Source organism: Heterobasidion irregulare, assembly GCF_000320585.1.
Source record: "Heterobasidion irregulare TC 32-1 unplaced genomic scaffold scaffold_08, whole genome shotgun sequence".
NCBI classification, from domain to species: domain Eukaryota; kingdom Fungi; phylum Basidiomycota; class Agaricomycetes; order Russulales; family Bondarzewiaceae; genus Heterobasidion; species Heterobasidion irregulare.
In genome coordinates, this window is record NW_009258204.1 from 2063125 (window position 1) to 2082419 (window position 19295).

The 19295-nt window shown below is 52.5% G+C and overlaps 10 protein-coding genes across 10 annotated transcripts; 7 read left to right on the forward strand and 3 right to left on the reverse strand.

Annotated features, from left to right (window-relative positions):
* Positions 1 to 257: 257 nt before the first annotated feature.
* Positions 258 to 1677, forward strand: HETIRDRAFT_50368 (integral membrane protease of the rhomboid family; the record flags this gene model as incomplete). The annotated part of the gene is made up of 5 exons (XM_009550485.1): positions 258 to 598; positions 658 to 710; positions 772 to 870; positions 996 to 1386; positions 1500 to 1677. 5 exons carry the CDS (start codon positions 258 to 260, stop codon positions 1675 to 1677), a joined length of 1062 nt encoding a protein of 353 aa, XP_009548780.1.
* Positions 1678 to 2079: 402 nt separating this feature from the next.
* HETIRDRAFT_387644 (uncharacterized protein) lies at positions 2080 to 3472 on the reverse strand. The gene is made up of 4 exons (XM_009551260.1): positions 3322 to 3472; positions 3028 to 3269; positions 2762 to 2883; positions 2080 to 2707 (listed from the first exon to the last, which is right to left on the reverse strand). The coding sequence occupies exons 1-4, from the start codon at positions 3334 to 3336 to the stop codon at positions 2337 to 2339; spliced, it is 750 nt and encodes a 249-aa protein (XP_009549555.1). The 5' UTR covers positions 3337 to 3472; the 3' UTR covers positions 2080 to 2336.
* A 349-nt stretch (positions 3473 to 3821) lies between these two features.
* Positions 3822 to 5399, forward strand: HETIRDRAFT_147504 (mitochondrial carrier protein). Its single transcript, XM_009551261.1, has 6 exons — positions 3822 to 4002; positions 4070 to 4193; positions 4252 to 4659; positions 4723 to 5029; positions 5086 to 5183; positions 5240 to 5399. Exons 1-5 carry the CDS (start codon positions 3965 to 3967, stop codon positions 5151 to 5153), a joined length of 945 nt encoding a protein of 314 aa, XP_009549556.1. The 5' UTR covers positions 3822 to 3964; the 3' UTR covers positions 5154 to 5183; positions 5240 to 5399.
* Positions 5400 to 6428: 1029 nt separating this feature from the next.
* HETIRDRAFT_453755 (uncharacterized protein) lies at positions 6429 to 6903 on the forward strand (the record flags this gene model as incomplete). The annotated part of the gene is made up of 3 exons (XM_009551262.1): positions 6429 to 6462; positions 6573 to 6689; positions 6785 to 6903. The coding sequence occupies 3 exons, from the start codon at positions 6429 to 6431 to the stop codon at positions 6901 to 6903; spliced, it is 270 nt and encodes an 89-aa protein (XP_009549557.1).
* Positions 6904 to 7565: 662 nt separating this feature from the next.
* On the reverse strand, positions 7566 to 8088 carry HETIRDRAFT_104576 (uncharacterized protein; the record flags this gene model as incomplete). The annotated part of the gene is made up of 2 exons (XM_009551263.1): positions 7566 to 7946; positions 8020 to 8088. The coding sequence occupies 2 exons, from the start codon at positions 8086 to 8088 to the stop codon at positions 7566 to 7568; spliced, it is 450 nt and encodes a 149-aa protein (XP_009549558.1).
* Positions 8089 to 8106: 18 nt separating this feature from the next.
* Positions 8107 to 10889, forward strand: HETIRDRAFT_441308 (C4-dicarboxylate transporter). The gene is made up of 12 exons (XM_009551264.1): positions 8107 to 8539; positions 8594 to 8747; positions 8805 to 8869; positions 8922 to 9013; positions 9070 to 9172; positions 9233 to 9244; positions 9299 to 9444; positions 9502 to 9511; positions 9597 to 9703; positions 9849 to 10012; positions 10069 to 10092; positions 10181 to 10889. The coding sequence occupies exons 1-12, from the start codon at positions 8306 to 8308 to the stop codon at positions 10390 to 10392; spliced, it is 1323 nt and encodes a 440-aa protein (XP_009549559.1). The 5' UTR covers positions 8107 to 8305; the 3' UTR covers positions 10393 to 10889.
* On the forward strand, positions 10515 to 10703 carry HETIRDRAFT_172885 (uncharacterized protein; the record flags this gene model as incomplete). The annotated part of the gene is made up of 1 exon (XM_009551265.1): positions 10515 to 10703. The coding sequence occupies one exon, from the start codon at positions 10515 to 10517 to the stop codon at positions 10701 to 10703; it is 189 nt and encodes a 62-aa protein (XP_009549560.1).
* A 567-nt stretch (positions 10890 to 11456) lies between the features above and the next one.
* Positions 11457 to 11996, reverse strand: HETIRDRAFT_104579 (uncharacterized protein; the record flags this gene model as incomplete). Its single annotated transcript, XM_009551266.1, has 3 exons — positions 11457 to 11486; positions 11561 to 11796; positions 11867 to 11996. The coding sequence occupies 3 exons, from the start codon at positions 11994 to 11996 to the stop codon at positions 11457 to 11459; spliced, it is 396 nt and encodes a 131-aa protein (XP_009549561.1).
* A 612-nt stretch (positions 11997 to 12608) lies between these two features.
* HETIRDRAFT_117839 (C4-dicarboxylate transporter) lies at positions 12609 to 14533 on the forward strand (the record flags this gene model as incomplete). The annotated part of the gene is made up of 12 exons (XM_009551267.1): positions 12609 to 12737; positions 12825 to 12978; positions 13055 to 13119; positions 13172 to 13263; positions 13324 to 13426; positions 13484 to 13495; positions 13547 to 13692; positions 13764 to 13773; positions 13847 to 13953; positions 14011 to 14174; positions 14235 to 14258; positions 14301 to 14533. 12 exons carry the CDS (start codon positions 12609 to 12611, stop codon positions 14531 to 14533), a joined length of 1239 nt encoding a protein of 412 aa, XP_009549562.1.
* Positions 14534 to 16233: 1700 nt separating this feature from the next.
* On the forward strand, positions 16234 to 18043 carry HETIRDRAFT_238796 (uncharacterized protein; the record flags this gene model as incomplete). Its single annotated transcript, XM_009551268.1, has 9 exons — positions 16234 to 16354; positions 16417 to 16421; positions 16504 to 16562; positions 16588 to 16942; positions 17002 to 17137; positions 17203 to 17272; positions 17352 to 17567; positions 17658 to 17774; positions 17857 to 18043. Coding segments are annotated over 9 exons (1266 nt in total), but the record flags the coding sequence as incomplete, so codon positions are not given.
* Between the last annotated feature and the right edge of the window lie 1252 nt (positions 18044 to 19295).

Below are 19295 nucleotides of genomic sequence, written 5' to 3' on the forward strand. Positions count from 1 at the left end.
TCCTTTGCAGACTCTGTGAAGTATCCAGGAGTCCTGAAACACATCCTTGTGAGTGAACTTATCTGCTCTATTGTTTTCGTGCTCACTGTGTCTCCAGTTCGCCTTGGGCGGTTCAGCATTGGTGTATGGCATTGCTGCACAGAATACGAACTCCGTCACCGACATATACACCCGCTATTTCCGACAAGTTACGCAGGATTCTACTGTCGGTGCAATCCAAAGGTCTCCTAACTCTGCTGAAATGCACTATGTGCGCGATGTGCTCCTCGTCAAGGCAAGTCGCTCGATGCTCTGCTCATCCTATCAGTAAAAACATCCCGCTTTTCCAGAAAGTCCAAAAGCAAGTCGACAATCTTAGCGAGTTTGTTTCGAGCTTGCCTGCGCTTATGAAGCAGGTCGTGGTGTACACATACGCCTCCCTCGGGCAGACGTACGTTTCGTCATCGGAGGGGCGGCGTGCAGGCTGGGCGCTTTGTGCCGTCAATGTCGCAGTGTGGGCCGCATGGCAGATACCTCGGTTGAGGCCGTTTATGCACATTCACTTCGCGCACAATCCGCTGAGCGGTAAAACCTATACGATGTTTACGAGCATATTCAGGTGAGCGAATCGCGCGACATGTGCACATGCTAGACGTACAGGATTAATGGTCGCCGTAGCCATGCTTCGATCATCCATCTAGTCTTCAATTGCATGGCTCTCACCAGCTTTGGTGTGTCCTGCTGCAATTTCGTGCCGCGTGTTCAATTTACATATATACTTCTATACCACAGCATCCGCGGCTGGCAACTGGATGGGACATGAACAAAGGTCAACTTCAGAGCTTCAAGAGGCCACTGAGATATATCACTTTTATGCCTTTTTCATCTCCGGTGCGTTCACATTTAGGTCTCTCATCATTTCGATCGAAACGTCGGCCTCAATTCAGAGATCATCATCTCCTGCTACATCTTATGATGTTATTAAAATCTACGCGACTGACACCCTTCGCTTACAGCTGGTCTCTTCTCGTCACTCGTCTCACATGTCGTGTCCGCTCGCTTCCGATTCCCCCGCCTCGTCGCTCAGCTCGCGCGCAAGCCACCGTCGGAAGCAACAGCCAGAACAAGCGTCGCAGCGACCTTGACCTCCAGCCTCACGTCCGTCGCCAAAACGCCACCCCCCGTGACAGGAGCCATCGCAGCGGCTGAGGCTGCAACCCCGGCAGCAGCGATTCTTCCATCTCTCGGCGCGTCGGGCGCGGTGTACGCATCGGTGATACTTTCTGCGCTTGCGTTCCCGAATGCGGAGGTCAGCCTCGTGTTCCCGCCGACAGGATCCATTCCTATCGGATATGGGGTCGGGGGGCTACTATTGCTAGACTGCGTTGGCGCGTTACGTGGATGGAGGTAGGTTCATCTCTATTTATATCTATGAAACATCGTCTCCCCTACCGCTTCCTTCATATCTCTCCCTAATCATTACTCTTCTCTCGAATCGACGCTGATCAAATGTAATTTAGAATCATGGACCACTATGCGCATCTGGGTGGCGCCGCCTTCGGGGTGTTGTACTACGCATATGGTATGCAGGCCTGGGACGCAACGAGGGTGCGCCTCATGGGCGCAACACAACAGCTCAAGAAGTGGAGCTCAATAGAGCGCCCAGGTAGTAAGGGCGGGAACCGCACTGGGGCCTAGAGCGTGTACATATGGCGGAGCGTCAGGCCTAGATTACGGTGTACTAACGCAGAGAAATACAACCAGATGAACAGTAAGAATTACATGTAACCATCGCCACATCTCTGTATATCAGCACAACTCAATTTACAACTCTTCCCGCTCATAGACACCAGCTAAGCTCCAGTTGCGGTGAAAAAGAGTCACCCATCCCCTAATTCGAACTTCGCACACGGAGCGCAGCACGCAACGGCAAACCCCATACCTTAACTATATGCTTCGGACTGGACGAAAGAAAATACCACAGCAACAGCGCCATGCTCACCGAAAGACTAGCAGGTGGACTATAGACTGGTCAAGCTCAGTTCCAACTAATGGCATAAGGCAAACCGGCCGCGATGAAGCATGCATAGAGAGCCTTCGCTCGAATGAGGCATCGTCTATTGGCTCTATGTGTAAACTCCGGCTGTCGACTTTTATTCTGCAGTTCTGATGCATTTAATCTCAGAGATGTATATCTACTTGAAAAGCCAGATGCCCACCAGCCTGCAATACTGCTTGAAAGAAAGTTAAGATAAAGATGTTTTCAGTCGCTGATGCACACATAAATAACATGATAAGACATCCTAAATATTATTTCTTGCTGTTTGCCGTTCTGTCCCTGGCTATGAGTCCGGGGCCTACGTGTCCTCCACATGTCCGTTCTGTAGAGCGGGCCCCAGTTTCCGCCGCCAGTCCACGAGCATCCCGACGTTGATCATCTTGACGCCCCACCGATCCGCAAACGCGCGGCACTCGTCGCGGCGCGACATGCTGCCCTGCTCGTCGTCGTTCACGATCTCGCAGAGGAGGCCGGCGGGCGCGAGCCCCGCGAGCCGACACAGATCCACGCTGGCCTCGGTGTGGCCGCGGCGCGTGAGGACGCCCCCGGTGCGCGCGCGGAGAGGCACGAGGTGGCCGGGGCGGGTGAAGTCGGCGGGCGTCGAGGACGGCAAGGCGAGCGCGCGGGCGGTGAGGGCGCGGTCGTGTGCGGAGATTCCGGTGGTGGTGCCTATGGAGAGGGAGAATCAGACGCGTGGAGGACAGTGAGGAGGGTAGGACGCACCGTGCTTGTAGTCGACGGTCACGGTGTAGGCAGTGCGGTGTCGCTCTTCATTTTGGGGGACCATCATTGGTATTTGGAGTTCCTCTAGGCGCTCGCCTGGGAGAGCGATGCAGATGTAACCGCTGTACAGGGCGTTAGCATTATGTCCGTGGGTACCGGTCAGAGCAAGAATAGTGAAGAGTGATTATTCGACTGGGGTCGTGAAAAATATGCCATGAAAGTCGAGATATGCCAATTGGGAGTGGGTGAGGGTGAGCGGTACGAACCTCGTATGTTTGATCATCCATGCCATCTGCTCCGTCGAGCACCCTGACGCAGCCACAATGAGATCGCCTTCGTTTTCACGCGACTCGTCGTCCATTACGACAAGAAACTCGCCCCGCGCGAACGCCTCGAGCGCATCCTCGATGGGATCGAATGCAAAAGCAGTTCTTGGAGGAACGTCGCGCGATTTGGGATGCCAGTGATTTACCGACACTAGCTCTGCGGGTTCCGAGGTGGATGCCGTCTGTGCCGAAGTCAGTTTGAACCAGCTCATGACGGATGAAACGACTGCTCACCGCTGCGGAGGCCATGGATGATATCGACAAGACGGCGTTTGATCAAGGTATGTAGCCGACCGTTGTTTTTCAAGCCGTTATATACCACACTACTTTCCAAGCAACTTACAAACGCACAAGAGGGTGGAATGTTGCAGCTCGGGAGACCAGTGAGCAAAACATACGAGGCCGAATCTGACTCTTTCAAGCGCCCTTGCCAGGTGATAAATCTGCTGACGCGCATGATCCGTCAAATGCCTGTGACACGTGCGCGAGCCAGTCATCCCGAGGCCTGGCGAGGCTGGGGCAGTCATTGCGAAGACGGGAGATTCCACGATGAGCTGGGCACCTCCAGTGTAAATACACCAGCACAGACCCCCATATAATAGGGACAATGTAAACGAAGTGAACAGCGAGGACGTGCTCGATACACCGGTGGAGTCGGCGTCTGCCCGCGGGTATGTTCGGCGCAGACCGGGGGAATTTAGGCCGCGCGCGCTGTGCCGACAGTTTTTGAGGCAGATTCGGGGCTGTTCGCTGTCATCACCCACCACCCACCACCTCTCCCTCTTATCCACTCCCTGCCCTCTGCGGCTGCTTGAACTCGGACAGGCCATCCAGTCAAGCCTTTTAGACCTCTACAGATACACACAATTTAACGATCATGTCGCATCTCGCACCTTCTGGCAAATGGGACGCCAGGTGTGTATTCCGCGTTCTTTGTTGGCGAACTCTGTTGGTCTCGGTGTTGATGCGATACGGTCTTCAGGCTCCTCGGCCCTGTTCCTCACGATGCTAGCTACTACGCAAAGTGCATGCTCGGTGGTGTTCTCGCGTGCGGTATCACCCACGCCGGTATCACCCCGCTTGATGTCACAAAGTGCAACATGCAGGTGAGTTGTGGTTTCAACTTTTCATCTTATCATGGCCTCTTTCTTACCTTTATCGCAGGTCAACCCCGGTAAATTCAAGGGTCTCGGCTCTGGTCTGTCGTTGATTCTCAAGGAGGAGGGTCAGAAGGGTATCTGGAAAGGTGTCGGCCCCACTTTTGTCGGCTATTCTCTCCAGGGCATGTTCAAGTACGGCCTGTACGAGATCTTCAAGGATGCATACATGAACTTGGCTGGTGAGGAGGCCAGCGCCAAGTACAAGGGTGCGATTTGGCTCGCTGGTTCCGCGTCCGCCGAGTTCTTCGCGGATATCGCACTTTGCCCTCTTGAGATGACCAAGGTCAAGATCCAGACGTCCCCAGCCGGTACTTTCCCCGTTCCTTTCGGCGCTGCCCTCGCGGAGATGAGCAAGACCAAAATCGAAACTCGCTTCCCCTTCGGCTCTCTCGTTCCTCTGTGGTCGCGCCAGGTCAGTTTCAATCAAATTTGCCTCGATTTTTTTGTCTGTCTTCTGATACGCGGTGCCTTTCAGATCCCGTACACTATGGCCAAATTCTTCTTCTTCGAGTACTTCGTCGGCCTCTTCTACGAGAACGTCTTCACTGCTCCCAAGGATACCTACAGCAAGCCAACTCAGCTTGGTGTCACCTTCGCGTCTGGTTACCTCGCCGGTGTCGTCTGCGCTGTCGTCTCGCACCCCGCCGATTCGCTCGTCTCTCAGCTCGGTAAGCCTGCGAACAGGGGCAAGTCACTTGGCGCTATCGCCAGTGAGGTCGGATTCTCCAACTTGGCCACGAAAGGTCTCGGTACCCGTGTGTTGATGATCGGTACCCTCACTGGTGAGTCCCATCTTATTCGTGCTTCTCGTGCTTGCAGTGGCTCATCTGGATTGTAGGCTTCCAATGGTGGATCTACGATTCATTCAAGGCTGCCATGGGTATGGGTACGACTGGTGGCAAATAAACGCCTTGCCCCCAAAATATCTATACCATAGTATGTACATTTATTTCACGCGTGCGCATCCACATCCTCACCACCATCGTTTTTAGGACGTCGGTTTGTTGTGCTGGACAGCTGTAGATATAATATGCCTGCCCTGCACTCGTTTTACTCTGGCCTTCTCTATCTTGTAGTAGCGCTTAGTTGTGTCGGTGTAGGGTCCTTGGACATTAGACCGCAAGCTGAATATTACACATATGCAGACTTTCCTGTGGCGAGCAGGCCCGTGTTTAAAGCCTGTTGACTCGATGTGTCATGCTCGAGAGGTCTTGTTCGGGCCATCTGACAGTATCTCACCTATGAGGTCAGGCGGGTTTCATTTTGAGGAGGCGAGATCTGAGGCAGGACCGGCGTTGTGGCTCGGACTTCCGGTTGCTTAGGCATGTCACGACAGCGAAGTCGACGCTTTCCCTGTTTATGTTCATGTTCATGAACTATGACCTATCCTTTCTCCAACTCCACACGCGGCTGTGCAGTAGCTCCACAGAGCTATGCTATAGCTCCTAGCATGTCCGACTCACTTTCATCAGTGGCTTCCCGTAGGCCCGAGCACTGTGTCATGGCACCCGACAATTGCAGGCGACGGCGGCCATCCCGTCCATTCCATTAGCGCTACTACATAGGCGAGTGGCTATACAGCAGCTCCACTTCGATCCAATCTTACTAGATTTTACTTGGCTGAAACTGTGGGCGGTGCTTCGCAAAGTGACAGCTTGGCTGCCGGGCAAGTCGATGGACGTGAATGTGCTCGGCGTGCGCGCGCTGTGTCCTCGAGGGCGTGTGCATGACTCTTGTTGGGCGGCGTGTGCAAGGGCCTCCGATGGCCAAGCACGGTCCGAGACATGCGGGGTGGTGGCTTTGATGTCGGGGTTTCACTCGTCCTGTGGCTTTGCTCTTGCTGGGACTCAGACCGCATCTAATCCTGGCTCTTATCAGTCTCTGGATCTGAGAAGGCGAACTGAGTCGCCGCACAAGTACATGATTGGTGGAGGCGGAGGGATGGCACTGCCCTTGCCATCCTGGCTGCAGGTCGAGACGCTTCGATGACGCAAATCTGCCGCATATGTCTCTCCTTATGGGCCCTTGCCATTTGCCACATATGTTGTGGTCTGAGCTTTGGCCGCGCGCTTTTTTCATATATAAATGACGCGACGCGTCAATAGAACCACGTTCCCCACTCTTCCCGTGCACCCCTTTGTTCACGCGTTGTCTAAATCCCGTATTCCCTTATTCAGCACCATGGCTCGAATATCTGAGGAATCTGAGGCTGCAGGTGCGTCGCTTTATCTGATGCCATCCTTTCACCCGCGTCGCTGCCCTTCTCCGTGCCGCGCTCTGTTTTATTCAATGAGCTAATCTCGTTCTTTGTGCCTCGCGCGTCAGCTATTCTGGAAGTATATGTGACCAGGCTGCAGGATCGGTTGACCGCGCATGGACAGCTCGACAAACTGACGGTGGAAGAACGCACGCCGGATGGGAAGTATTTCGCTACTTACAAATGTGCGTGATCCGTCCGCGCTCTGTTTGTCGCTGGTCGTATGCTGACACGCCTGATCTCCTTGTGGCTTTTTGGTTCCGGTTCTTGTTCCATGCAGTCGATGCAGAGAGGATCGGCGAGGGTGCCTCGTTCGTGTCGTTGGAATTTGCAAAAGGCGCGGCTGCGTTCCAGGCATTGCAGTGGCTTGACAGAAACGGGTTCCCTTCCAAGGAGTGATTGGGAAGCAAGCAAGGCGGGCGGATTTAGTGCGGGAGGTGGCGCTTGGAAATGCGGTGGCTTCATTGGAAGAGGTGATTGTACGATGATAACATGAATATGGTGGAAACTTCCGATTGCAATGCGATGGCTTCGTTCGGTTTCGTCGCAAATGCCACAGAGGCTCCACAGGTGCACGTCGACCATCAGTTACATCATGTCAGCGATGGGTGCATTCTGTAGCCTCGCTATCGATGGGAGAGTGGATCGCGACGCGAATGCACCCAGAAAGGTATCTGATAGGAATATGCTCGGGTGTATCGGAGCCCGCCGCGTCGTGTTCTTTCTCATCGCTCTTCTTCCTTTCCATTATCATTCGTGCGCTTATTGTCTGGGCACCGGTAGTGATGTGATAGGTGATGGAGCGGTCGGCGGATTTTTTTTTTGTTCTTTTCCTTTGTCTGCTCAAGGTTGGTCCTCCGTGGCCGAGGGGTCTTCATCGGCTTGGGATTCCTCGTGCATTTCATCTCCTGCAGGCGTCACGACGACGCATGGATGATGCTGCAATGACGACGAAAATTTCTGGATTCGACCGTGCTTGGCCATGCAGATTCTGATTCTTTTTTGATGGTGTGATGAACGGTACACCATAAGTATCCGAGTAAAGGTTGTAAGAAACCGAATTAGGCGGCGACTTGGAGTTCGATCGAGGGGCACTCGGGGAGATCGAGTTGGACTGGCCGAACGGCCTCGCCTGCTGCGGAAGCATATGGAATCTGACGCGTCGACGGAGGCAAGAGATCTGCGCAACAGCCAAGCCAAGGCCCATCGAAGAGCGAGGGAGCAAGAAAGAACGTGGATCGCGGAGCCCGAACTTGGCGCTGCGTCATGCGGAGATGGGATCGGACATGGGCCGAGGAGCGCCACTGCAGAGCTGCAGCGTTTGGGCCAATAGGCGCCGGCGGTTGCTCGCGTTCATTAACGAAAAAACGCGTGCGACAGGATGGAGTCGAGAACGGGACGCGTCTGTTATCGCGACTGGCACCGCCTGGATGCTTGGCACGCTAGAACACCGAGGGCGAGGTCGTCGTCATCCGTCAGATCGAGGCTTGGCTCGACTAATGGTCGCGGACGCACCAGTCGGCACGCGTCGAAGCCCATCGGTGCAGCCAGCGCCACAAGGCGTGTCTCCTTCTCTCTCGACATCCTCCTCCGGGCTGTCTACCCAGCCCAGCCCTCTTCCTCTTCCATACGTACCTGTACCCCTCTCCCAACTACTTAATCCGCCCCCTCGCTCCTTACCGTCCCAGACCCCAACCCCCCGTCGCCTCGACGCCCACATCTCGAGAGCACGCCGTGCATCTCATCCATTCTCTCTCTCTCCTTCTCCTTCTTCTTCACCTCTTTCTCTTTCTCTGTCTGTATGTTGCCGCAGATCATGGAATCCGCTCGCCCTTCGTCGCACCTGGAGCACGAAAACATTCCATTGGGCCAGTGGACTAGCCGCGCTTCGTCTACTGTCACGCTCGCGGCCCCAATTGGAGGTCGATATACGCTCAGCCCGTCGCCCCCGCTGTCCACAAGGCAGCCTCAGCCTACGTCGAGTCCCCCCGTGAACAGAGTCGCGAGGCGGATACATGGCTGGTCATGGCAGGCCGTGCGTTTCTGTTTACCGTCGTCGGTATTTTTAAATTTCTAAATACATCCGCAGTTCCCGATAGGTATGGGCACCGGCGCGGTGTACGTCACGCTGTCTGGGATCAAGTACCATTCGCCCGTGCTCACGCACGTCGAGACCGCTTTCTACTTCCTGAACATGGCCCTGTTTATCATTAATACGACGACTTTGCTCCTTCAAGCACTCCGTGAGTCCATATATGCATCTTTACAAAGAGGACACTCATCTCAAATCATGCATATAGTCTATCCACGACAGGCAAAGCGTCTCATCACAGACCCTACAAAAGGGATCTTCGTCCCTCTCATCGTATGCGCAATCCTGCACTTTTTGAATGTCCGCTGAGGAGCCTTTCTGACAGGTCTTGTCCTTTGCGACAATCATAATTGGCACAATCAACTACGCCGTCCCACCAGGACATATAGGTCCGCGCTTCATCTATGCCCTTTTCTGGTTCGCTTTATTTTGTTCAACTTGACCGTAATGCCGCTGACCGCGCATATATGCAGGGTATACGTATCCCTTTCCGTGCTAGTATGCTTCCCGATGCTCATGATCTGGTTCAACAAACCGCACGATCTGAAGACATTTACGCCTGCGTGGGCGTTCCTCGTCAGTCGACTTCTCCTGTGCTCCTCCCTCCCATGCTGAATCTCACGTTGCGCGCCGTAGGTATTCCCGATGGTGAGTCCACGCATCGCGCGTCGACGGTGAGAAGTACGACTGATCGTGCAACAGATGCTCGTCGGTGTCGTCGCCTTCAACGTCCTGCGCGTGATGGAGCCTACCGATACCCGTGCCGTCGGTGTCCTTTTCACAGGGTACTTCTTCCAAGGCCTCGGGTTCTTCGTCACGCTATTCTACATCTGCATCTACATGCTACGGTGCGCGTTGCCTTATCCGCCTGTTATCATCGATTTTCGCTAAATATACAGTTGTAGGGTCATGATGGTGTGTAAAGCTTGGCGTCTTGTTGTATGCTGACACTGACGTTCGCTTGGTGTTCTCTGCTGTTTGATCTTTGTTTCCGATGCAGACGGGATTCATGGATGGCCATCAAGCTAATGGCGCGTTCGTCGCATGCGGTCCACCGGGCTTCACTGCACTCGCGCTGATCAATCTTGGCGCACACGCTAAAGAAATGTGCGTCCCTCTAACTTCATGTCGACCTCTACGATGGGCTATCCGCTAACAGTCTTGGTTTCCAAATGATATTTGGTTTTAATTTCGATCGTGCTCTAAATGAACGGATGCCGTTTGCGTATTGCATGCGCATGTCTGTGATCAGCCTGCCAGCACACAACCTCGTTTCTCCCCAGGCCGGCGAGATATGGTACGCTTCTAGCGTGCTCTGGGGCTTGTTGCTCTTCGGCCTCGCGGTATTTCTGTTTGTGTTTGGTGTCCTGCCATATTGGTTCAAGTTGCACAAGCATCTCAACGAAATTCTTGGCTGTGCGTGGCCTTTTTTGTTATCAGGCTTACAGATACTGAACAAGGACTCGATCCAGGCTGGGCGTTGACCTTCCCAAATGGTATGTTCCCACATTGGATCTTAATGATTCTCCGACGAGGCTGTGCTTCTTGATTAGCTTTGGAAACTGACCATACACACCTATACAGTCGGGTGGATATCGACTTTGCGCGTGCTCGGCGACACGCTGGATATCCCAGGCTTCTACGTGGTGCACATCACCATGGCAGTGCTCATGTGCGGGACGTGGCTCGTCCTGTTCGGGCTCACGGTCTTGGCATTTTGGAAGGGCAAGATCTTCCTCGCGCGCGGGGAGGACGTGCTGCGGGACACGAAGGCGGTGCGGGAGGGCGAGGTGTGAGAGTGCGTTCGTCTGGTGGTGTTGGGAGGAGTGCATTGGACACGATCTTCTCGTAACGATTTCTTGTTTTTTTTTCTCTTTCTCTTCCATTTTTTCATCTCTATCTTCTGCTCCAGTTTTGCATGCCTTGTTTTGTCATCGCCTGCGCGCATGTGATTCCACACACACAGTACATGGATATTCGGCTCCCTTTCTCTCTTACTCTTTCTCCTCTCTTGCTCATCCTACCCTATAGAGCGGAACAGAGTTCCACTTACACACAGAGCTATACAGGCATCCCTGACTCCCGACTCCCGACTCTCGGCTCCTGACTCTCGGCTCCCGATCGTCCTCGTTATATCGACACATAGAATTCCGTAGATTTTTTAGACTGATGCTACCACTGTTGACATTGCTTGCTGGTCGGTGCGTTCACTGCTCTCTTCCCCGCGCCAGATTGTATTTAGTAGATCTGGGCACGTTCTGCCGTATGGCAGCGCACGTTTCGTTTGCCTGTTCGGCTTGGGATGGGACGGCGGCCGCAATGTGGTACTATCACTCCGACACTGTTCGGCAAGAAAACCGTAAAAATATTCCTTAGCTTTGAGATGGGACTCCGAGAGGGTGAGACTCGGCATGGATACTGGCAAACACTCACACTACCTTCCTGTGTACTTAAATATACCAGAAGGCCAGTATGTCATTGAGCGGAACATTTCTGGTGGTTTTGAGGGGTGTTCAGTAATTTCTCCGCACGATGGTCACGACGATGTCACGAAGCCGTGGTTACCGCATTCCAACTCCGCTTCCAGGAGGTCTGGATCATGTTGCTTTCATTTTCTGTGAGCAAACAGATTTTACCGAACTGGCATTCCTTGAACCTTCTCTCTCCCCGTGAACTTCTCAGATTCAGCTTTTTTCTGAGACCTCGGTAATGATATCCAAATAACCTACAGATGGTTTGAAGAAGATCGATTGAGGACTCGTTGCTTCTCGAGCTATTACCGAACACCCTAGATTACCGAACAGTGCCAGAGTGATAGTATCGAACTTGACGGTGAGTAGACTCCATGATTGGAAGGCGGCTAAGCGACGGGGGCGGCGTTGTATTGGAGCTATATCGAGGTATGATTCCTTTGAAAGTGTCGCCCCAAACGCGGAGATGATAGGTTCCATGAGAGTGACGTACCATAGCGGGTGCAGGTTGAGGTAGGCGCTGGACGGAGTCTTCGTCGTCGTCGCGCATGCAGTTCCACATTCTCCAGCGACTACAGTCGTCAGGTTCATAAGTCGCTGGTCGGTCCGCTTGATGAGTTAGGATCCGCGCCTGTGCATAGCCTCCATACGATGAGAGATGAGATGTTCGGGAGATACCGTTGCGTTGGGCCAAGTCTGCCAAGCTCGATCCATCTTTGTTCTCGATTTCTCAATCAAACAGCATGTCCTCGAGCCTATGCGTCAGTTTCTGTCCATCGCAGTTTCCTGTCGTTCCCACGCTCGCTCCTCGATGACCATCCAACCATCTCGCGAGTGCGCTTCATGGTGGACGTCGTGCCGTCGCGCTCTTGGTCCCTGCGCAGCACGACGCCGCCGAGCGCAAATGCGCTCGATTCGACGCCTTCCATTCATCTCATCTTTGGACTTTGGACAACAGATTTCAAAATCAAGCTTGGCAGGATTGTTCCAAGGAGCTGCAGCTTATGGACGCGACGAATGATGAAATTGCCAAGCTATCAATTGGGGGCTCTAACAGGTCGAGCGAACACGCCGCCTGTGTCAGATGGGGTCGATATCAGGCCTTGAGGACGTTTGTTCACCTATGCATCGTCATGGCCCTATATACATCATCACATCACAATTATCACGATGATCGTAAGTCCTTAGTGGGATTTGACACCGCTTCACGCTTGGCGAGGACGAGAAGGCCGGCAGAGACGTGATGCTATTGGAGAGGATAGTTGGTGCGCTTGGCTGGAGCAACGCGTTGTTTTCTTCCGCCACGATCTTTGTGTGCGGAGTAAGCCAGAGTAAGCCACGAAAACCCAATACCAAGGTATATAGGCAGGTCTTGTCGTGGAACCAGCCTAGCCTCCTTTCGAGCAGGTTTCAAGCGCTGTGCGTTCCCTTTCTTCTCCTCCCTTTATTTTTGTTCCCTTTTTCTCTTTCTTTCTCTTTCCTCTTTCCATCACTCCCCCCTCCTTCTGTCCCCCTCACTTTTGAGACCGTCCCCGCATACCATGTCGCCCGCGTATGAACAATACCAGCGGCAGGACCGCTCATCGTTCTCGACAGCCAACAAGCCAATGCCTGGCACATCGCACGTCAGCAGGCTCGCGCGGCACATCCACGGGTGGTCATGGCAGGCGGTGAGTTGTGCATTGCCTGTCTTCATCGTATCTGTGTTGCTCATCTTGCATCGTGGTCGTGTGTGTGCTCGCTCCTCCGAACCGTAGTTCCCCATCGGTATGGGCACCGGCGCCGTCTACGTCACGCTTTCTGGCCTTAAGAACCACTCGCCTGTGCTCACCACCATCGAGACCATCTTCTACTTCCTGAACATGATTTTGTTCGTCCTGAACACGACGACACTGCTTATCCAAGCCATCGGTGAGTGTGCATTCAGCATCGCTGCTTTGATGCGATATCCTCCTGTGAACACGGCTGACCCTGGTGAGCGCTGCAGTGTATCCTAAACAGGCGTGGCGTCTTCTCCAAGACCCAGTGAAGGGTGTCTTTGTTCCGCTGATTGTATGTTCATTCGTCATGTATCTGTTTCCTCTGAGATGAATGATTTTCGAAGGTCCTCTCTTTTGCAACAATTATCATCGGCACCATCAATTACGCTGTGCCAACGGGCCATGTCGACCCTGGATTCATATACAGCCTCTTTTGGTGCGCTCGTCGGATCCTCCCTTGCTTCTCTTCTTGACTGACAGTCCCTCCGTCATGTAGGGTCTACGTCTTCCTTGCAGTCATGGTTTGCTTCCCGATGCTCATGATTTGGTTTAACAAGCCACATGACCTTACCACCTTCACCCCGGCTTGGGCTTTCCTGGTACGTCAGGCAATCCGACGTCTTCCTTTTCGACTAACCGAGTTCTTTCTATTTTAGGTCTTTCCTATGGTACGTCGATCACTTTCTTACGGACGACACTTCGTTGATGATAGATACCAGATGCTTGTCGGGGTTGTCGCATTCAACGTCCTGCGTGTCATGGATCCCGCGAATCCAAACGCGATAGGCGTACTCTTTGTCGGGTTCTTCTTTCAAGGTCTTGGGTTTTTCGTCACGCTTTTCTACATCTGCATCTACATGATCCGGTACGCGCTTCCAGCCTCCTTTTTTCTTCATCCATTCAATCTTATTCTGCTCGCTCTGACGTTGCTTTCAGTGTCATGACGGTATGTACTGCTCCTTGATAATGCGTGACAAACAGGATCGTGCGATGCTGAAAACGTGTGTTGTGGTTCGCAGACTGGTTTCATGGACGGCCACCAAGCCAATGGCGCTTTTGTGGCGTGTGGCCCACCAGGCTTCACCGCTCTCGCTCTGATCAATCTTGGCTCTCGCGCGCGCGAAATGTGCGTCGATGGGCTCTTCGTTCTAGCTGCATGCTGATCCTCTTTTCATCGGACCAGTCTTCCTAAGCACGGACTCGTATCTCCTCAGGCGGGTGAGATCTGGTTCGCGACCAGTGTCCTATCGGGCCTCTTGCTGTTTGGTCTTGCCATCTTCCTGTTCGTGTTCGGCGTACTGCCTTACTGGTTCAAGCTGCACAAGCACCTGCACGAGATCCTTGGCTGTGCGTATTTCCATAGGATGCATTCCTGTGAGCGTAGAGCTGACTTTAGGTCGTGGATAGGCTGGGCGCTGACCTTCCCGAACGGTGGGTAATCTGTGCATATCCGCGTGCTGCCGCAGCTGACAGGCGCTTTTGCAGTCGGCTGGATCTCCACCCTGCGCGTGCTCGGTGACACGCTGAACATCGAGGGCTTCTACGCCGTCCACCTCGTGATGGCCGTCATCATGTGCACGGTGTGGCTCGTCCTCTTCGTCCTGACGATAATGGCGTTCTGGAAGGGCAAAATCTTCCTCGCGAAGAGCGAGGAGGTCATCCAGGACGAGATCGAGAAAAAGGTGATGACCAAGGAGATGGTCTGAGTCGTCGATGAATCCAGCCGCCTGTTTCCTCAGTGGCTTGCTTGTGGTTGTGCGGTCGAACGTCGAATGTCACGTTCGGCCGCGGCGCTCGATCGGACTGTTCGTGGACGGTGCAGTACTAGCCTTGGACACTTTCTTACACTTTTACACTCTTATTCCTCAACTGTCGCTCGCTTGTTTTAGAATTTGCTCTGGGTAGACCCCGTCTGTGCTGCTAGAGATTCCTTCGGGATGGACTGTTAGATTAGATGGGCTGTTAATAGCGCGTCGCGTAGCCTGACCGGAACCTCATACATCATTTGCTATCATTTACTGGGGGGCATAAGTTCCGTACGCACGCATACTTGGACAATGAGGATTTTGACATTATCTTTGTGCCGCGCACGGGCGGATCGTGGCCTGGATGAATCCGTAGCAAAATCAGGGCTGCTAGATTTCAGCAGTGAGCCATACAACGTCACATGATCTTAGATCATCCCGGGAAATCACAGGCGACCGTCTGCGGCGCCATCCGGGTGCCACCATGATGACCAATTGCTACATCGACTTCATCCACCTCCACAAGTCCACTTACCATGCTGGACAAGTATGACTCATGTCAAATCCAGCTAGGGTGCCTAATTGACCTACTAGATCTCCCGTTGGTCAGTAAACTCATACGAGCATGACCTCTCATTTTTGTCGAACAGCGATCGCTTGCCCGATGATATTCATGATTCATGATCGCCTCAGTCAACAAGCTCGAATTTGTACATCTGTGAAGCAGTTCTTCTCTCGCATGACATTTGAAGCTGCTCATAAGAGTGACAAGTCCGTTGCTTGCATGCACCCATGCTAACAGCTTGACGAAGGTGATGAATACTCGCCACTAACGAGAAGAGATTCTAGACACGCATCATACACTGCTTATTGGACAACAAGAAGAATATCGAGGTGAAAGACGGTGCCCTCCCTGGAATGCCGGACCGAGAACCAAGGAAGTTGAATTAAGTTTGGGAGGGCTGACTACTTTTCCAGATCGATATCCAACAACAGGATAGTCCTCGTGCTCTATGTGGCAACAGAAGCAAATCGAGTGTTGGTCTACGAGGCGAGATTAGACAAGCTTGAAGCATCCTAGGCTTAGCAATATGTAGGCACGCTCAAGCAATCACAAGAGGGTCAATGCACAGTCCTTGTTTTTGTTCTCGTCGGGTGCCGCTTAGAACAATGCGCGCAGCTCGTTCATGATATTCGGCCCCCGTGTTTCGATCGCCACAGCGTTTGTGACGGCATCCTTAGAAACCTCACCTATCTTCATCGGCGACCATTTCTCACAGAGTTACGAGATGCAAGCACTAATGAACCCGAGGTAGCGCCGTTCGAAGCAAGGATATGTGGCTGATATTGATAATTACTAGGGTATGGGCTTGTCCACGCCAAACTCCATGTCTTCAGACCGGAGTGATGTTCTCCGCGAGGTCGTCTCAACTTGACATCGCGCCGATAACAAACATTGCCATCGTGCTTCACAACCTAGCTTGCTACATAAAGCTCAGGTTCTCTGTGTTTCCCCTCACATCTTCCACAGCTCCCCGCTGCCTCTCCGTTGTTTTCTACGCGCTATAACTGGATAAAATATGACATTTCAAGCTCAATTGTGTCTGTCGAACGAATGTCTCTATGAGCTTGGATTTGCTCAGACGTTCCCCAAGGACTCGTCTGGAATTAGCATCATCATCGTTGGCTGCGGCTTTGCTGGCCTCTCCTGTGCTATCGAGTCTTTCAGGAAGGGTCATTCGGTCGTCATACTTGAGAAAGATCCGGAACACAGACAGCTTGGTACACCATCACTCAATCTTTTTCCAGATTCGAAGTCTAAGCACTGACGTTTTTTCTCCCAGGCGATGTGTGTCTCTACCACGGTCTTGATTGCTACGATCAGCTTCGGTATGACTACTGACTAGCTGACCCCTCACCTGTTGCTGTAGATTATCGCGCTCGGTCTGAATGTAGGCCCTTTCATTGACCGCTGGGGTCTGCACGACACGTATGCTTCTTCCTCCCATTTATAGGCCTCCTCGCCTCCTGACATTGTCATCGCACTCAAATAGTCTCTGGCCAGTCTGTGGACATGCAGAATACGTACATTTTCACAAATACAAGGGAGAACTAGTTGAGAAGCAAGACTTTTCCCAAGCACTCTATGGAACGCACGCTTGCAATGGTCATCGGGCGGAGATGCATCAACTCCTCGTTGACTATGCCATCGGGCTGGGGATTGAGGTACGGATGGGAGAAGATATCACAGAGTTCTTTGAGGACATAGAACGCGGCAAGGCCCTTGTGGTGAGTAATGAGGTGCGTATAGAGGCTGATGTGGTCGTTGGCGCGGACGGCGTGAGGAGCAAGGGGAGGACTCTTGTTCTAGTGAGTGCTTTACTGATGCCTAATTCTACTATACATGACACTGTCATTTCTATCTCTAGGGACACGAAGACAAGGCCATGTCATCCGGATATGCGATCTATCGAACCTGGTTCAACGCGAAGGAAGCAGGAGTCGACAAGGATCCCTTGACTCAGTTCTTGGCAACCGACGAAGATCTCTTGTACGGCTGGTTGGGTAAGTTCATGGGTGCCTGTTTCTCCCTTGTCTTGGAATTATGGAATATCTGTTGTATGTGACAGGACCAGACGTCCATCTTCTGGTAGCTAACACCAGGAGAGGGGAGACCGTGACTTGTCTTTTGACTCACAAGTGCGCCTCTCGCGAACCCTACTTGATTCTCTGAGCGCCGCAATATTGACCTCGCTATGTTGCGATGATCAATTTGTAGGGATACCGTAGATGTCAGCACTCGTACTCAGTTCGAAGGGAACAAGGATGACGTGCTCGAGATTGTCAAAGACTGGGACCCTCGTTGCAATGCGATCTTATTTAAAGCGCCCTCCTTTGTCGACTGGAAGATTCTCTATCGTGATCCACTTCTGACCTGGGTCAGCCCTGGCGCGAGGATGGTTCTTATTGGGGACGCGGCTCACACATTCCTTCCGTGAGTAACGATCAATTATTCTAGGTTGTCCGTTTGAGGTCTTTCATCTGCGCTCCATAAATCAAAATTGAAACTGCCTCTTGATTTCAGGACGAGCCTTCAAGGCGGGTCGCAAGCAATGGAAGATGGCGTTTCGCTTGCCTATGTACTGCAGATAGCTGGTCGGGACAATATTCCCCTTACCTTTCAGACATGGGAGCACCTTCGGTGCGTATCTTCTCATATTCCCGCACCCTTCCTCTACACTCACTTGAACCTGACCATTTTGCATGTCGCAATGGTCCGACAGCTATCGACGTGTGCGCCACGCTCAGCTCTTAGGGTTTGATACGCGCACCAGGTGGCATAACTTGACCCCCGAATCGCGAGGGGATGAACTCAATGCGCCGGGCCCGGAATGGTTGGTCAACTTCGATGCGGAGCGCGATACTTATGAGCGCTGGGCGGAGGTCAGTGAGAAGATCAAGACGGAGGGGTACACGCTACCTGAACAGCCAGCATGAACAAGAGCAGCGGGGTCATGGAATTAGCTAAATAGAAAGTAGCTCGTTTTATATATTCTCGTTTTGTACATTGGTTTGGCTATAGAATCAATAGGCGTCAATCAATTTTGCCTTACTCGTGAGTTTCAAAAACGATACTCAGGCGCTTCTACATATCAAAATTGGTGGGGCCCAGAAACATTGGAGCCCGCTACGACCTAAATCCTATACAATCACAACACTTGCCCTACCCTGAAGGTCGTGCGGATTTCATCCATTCATCATGGACACGTATGAGTTCGAGGATAGCGGTTGGGCGATAAGAGCATGCTTGAGGATACCGACCTTGAAAGGGGAGAAGATCGTCTGTTGGGAATCGTACCCAACCTCCGGACATGACGATTCAGGGGTAGCCCATGGCGGAGTCCCATTTACACAAGGCTTCGCCACAGACGGTAACAGAACCCTCGTCGTAATTTGGCCGTGCTTGGTGTCTGTGATCGTAGGTGGTCGTGCGTGATGGTAGACCTGGTGAATCCTGACTCCGTTTACATCGAAGCCTTGGGTGGGTGTCCACGAATGACAAGAGCCCCTGATTTCGAATACAAACGCAATGTATTGCCCTTAGTAACGGAGCCGGAATTCCATTGAACGCTCAAGCATAGAAGCAAAAGTCAGGCGACGGCGCAAAGAGTACGCAATCAAGCTGTGACAGTTTTCAGCGTTTTCCAAGGGTTGGTAGATATTCACAGCGGCTAAGGCTGTTCATTCCGTGCGACACTTTCTGTTCCGCTGTAAATAGGACGGATCTTTCGGCGTGTATGATTTCCAGGCACATTGTGGCGACGCAGACGGAAAACACCAGCATTGCTGCTCACAAGAGTCTATTGAACCAAGAGATTTATACCTCAGAAAGGATACATGGTGCGATGTGAAACACCTCACTCATCTATGCGTGCCTGGATTAAAGCCTTTTGTGACAGTTTTTGCCAGATTCCACACCGCGAGATCGTCATCGGGCTCAATCAAGATACGTCGATGTCGGTCAAATGGCGACCAGAACGAAAAAAAGGCGGGTAAAATTAATCACATGCTCGTGTCAGCCACCACAAGCTACCACTCACACTGTCTCAGACACTTGTCCTTCGCATCGCACTGTATCAGTGCCATCCATCCTTCATATCAATGTCATGGGTGTTAACCTGAGTTTTCGGGATGGTGCGTTGCTCTCGAAATTTTTCATGAA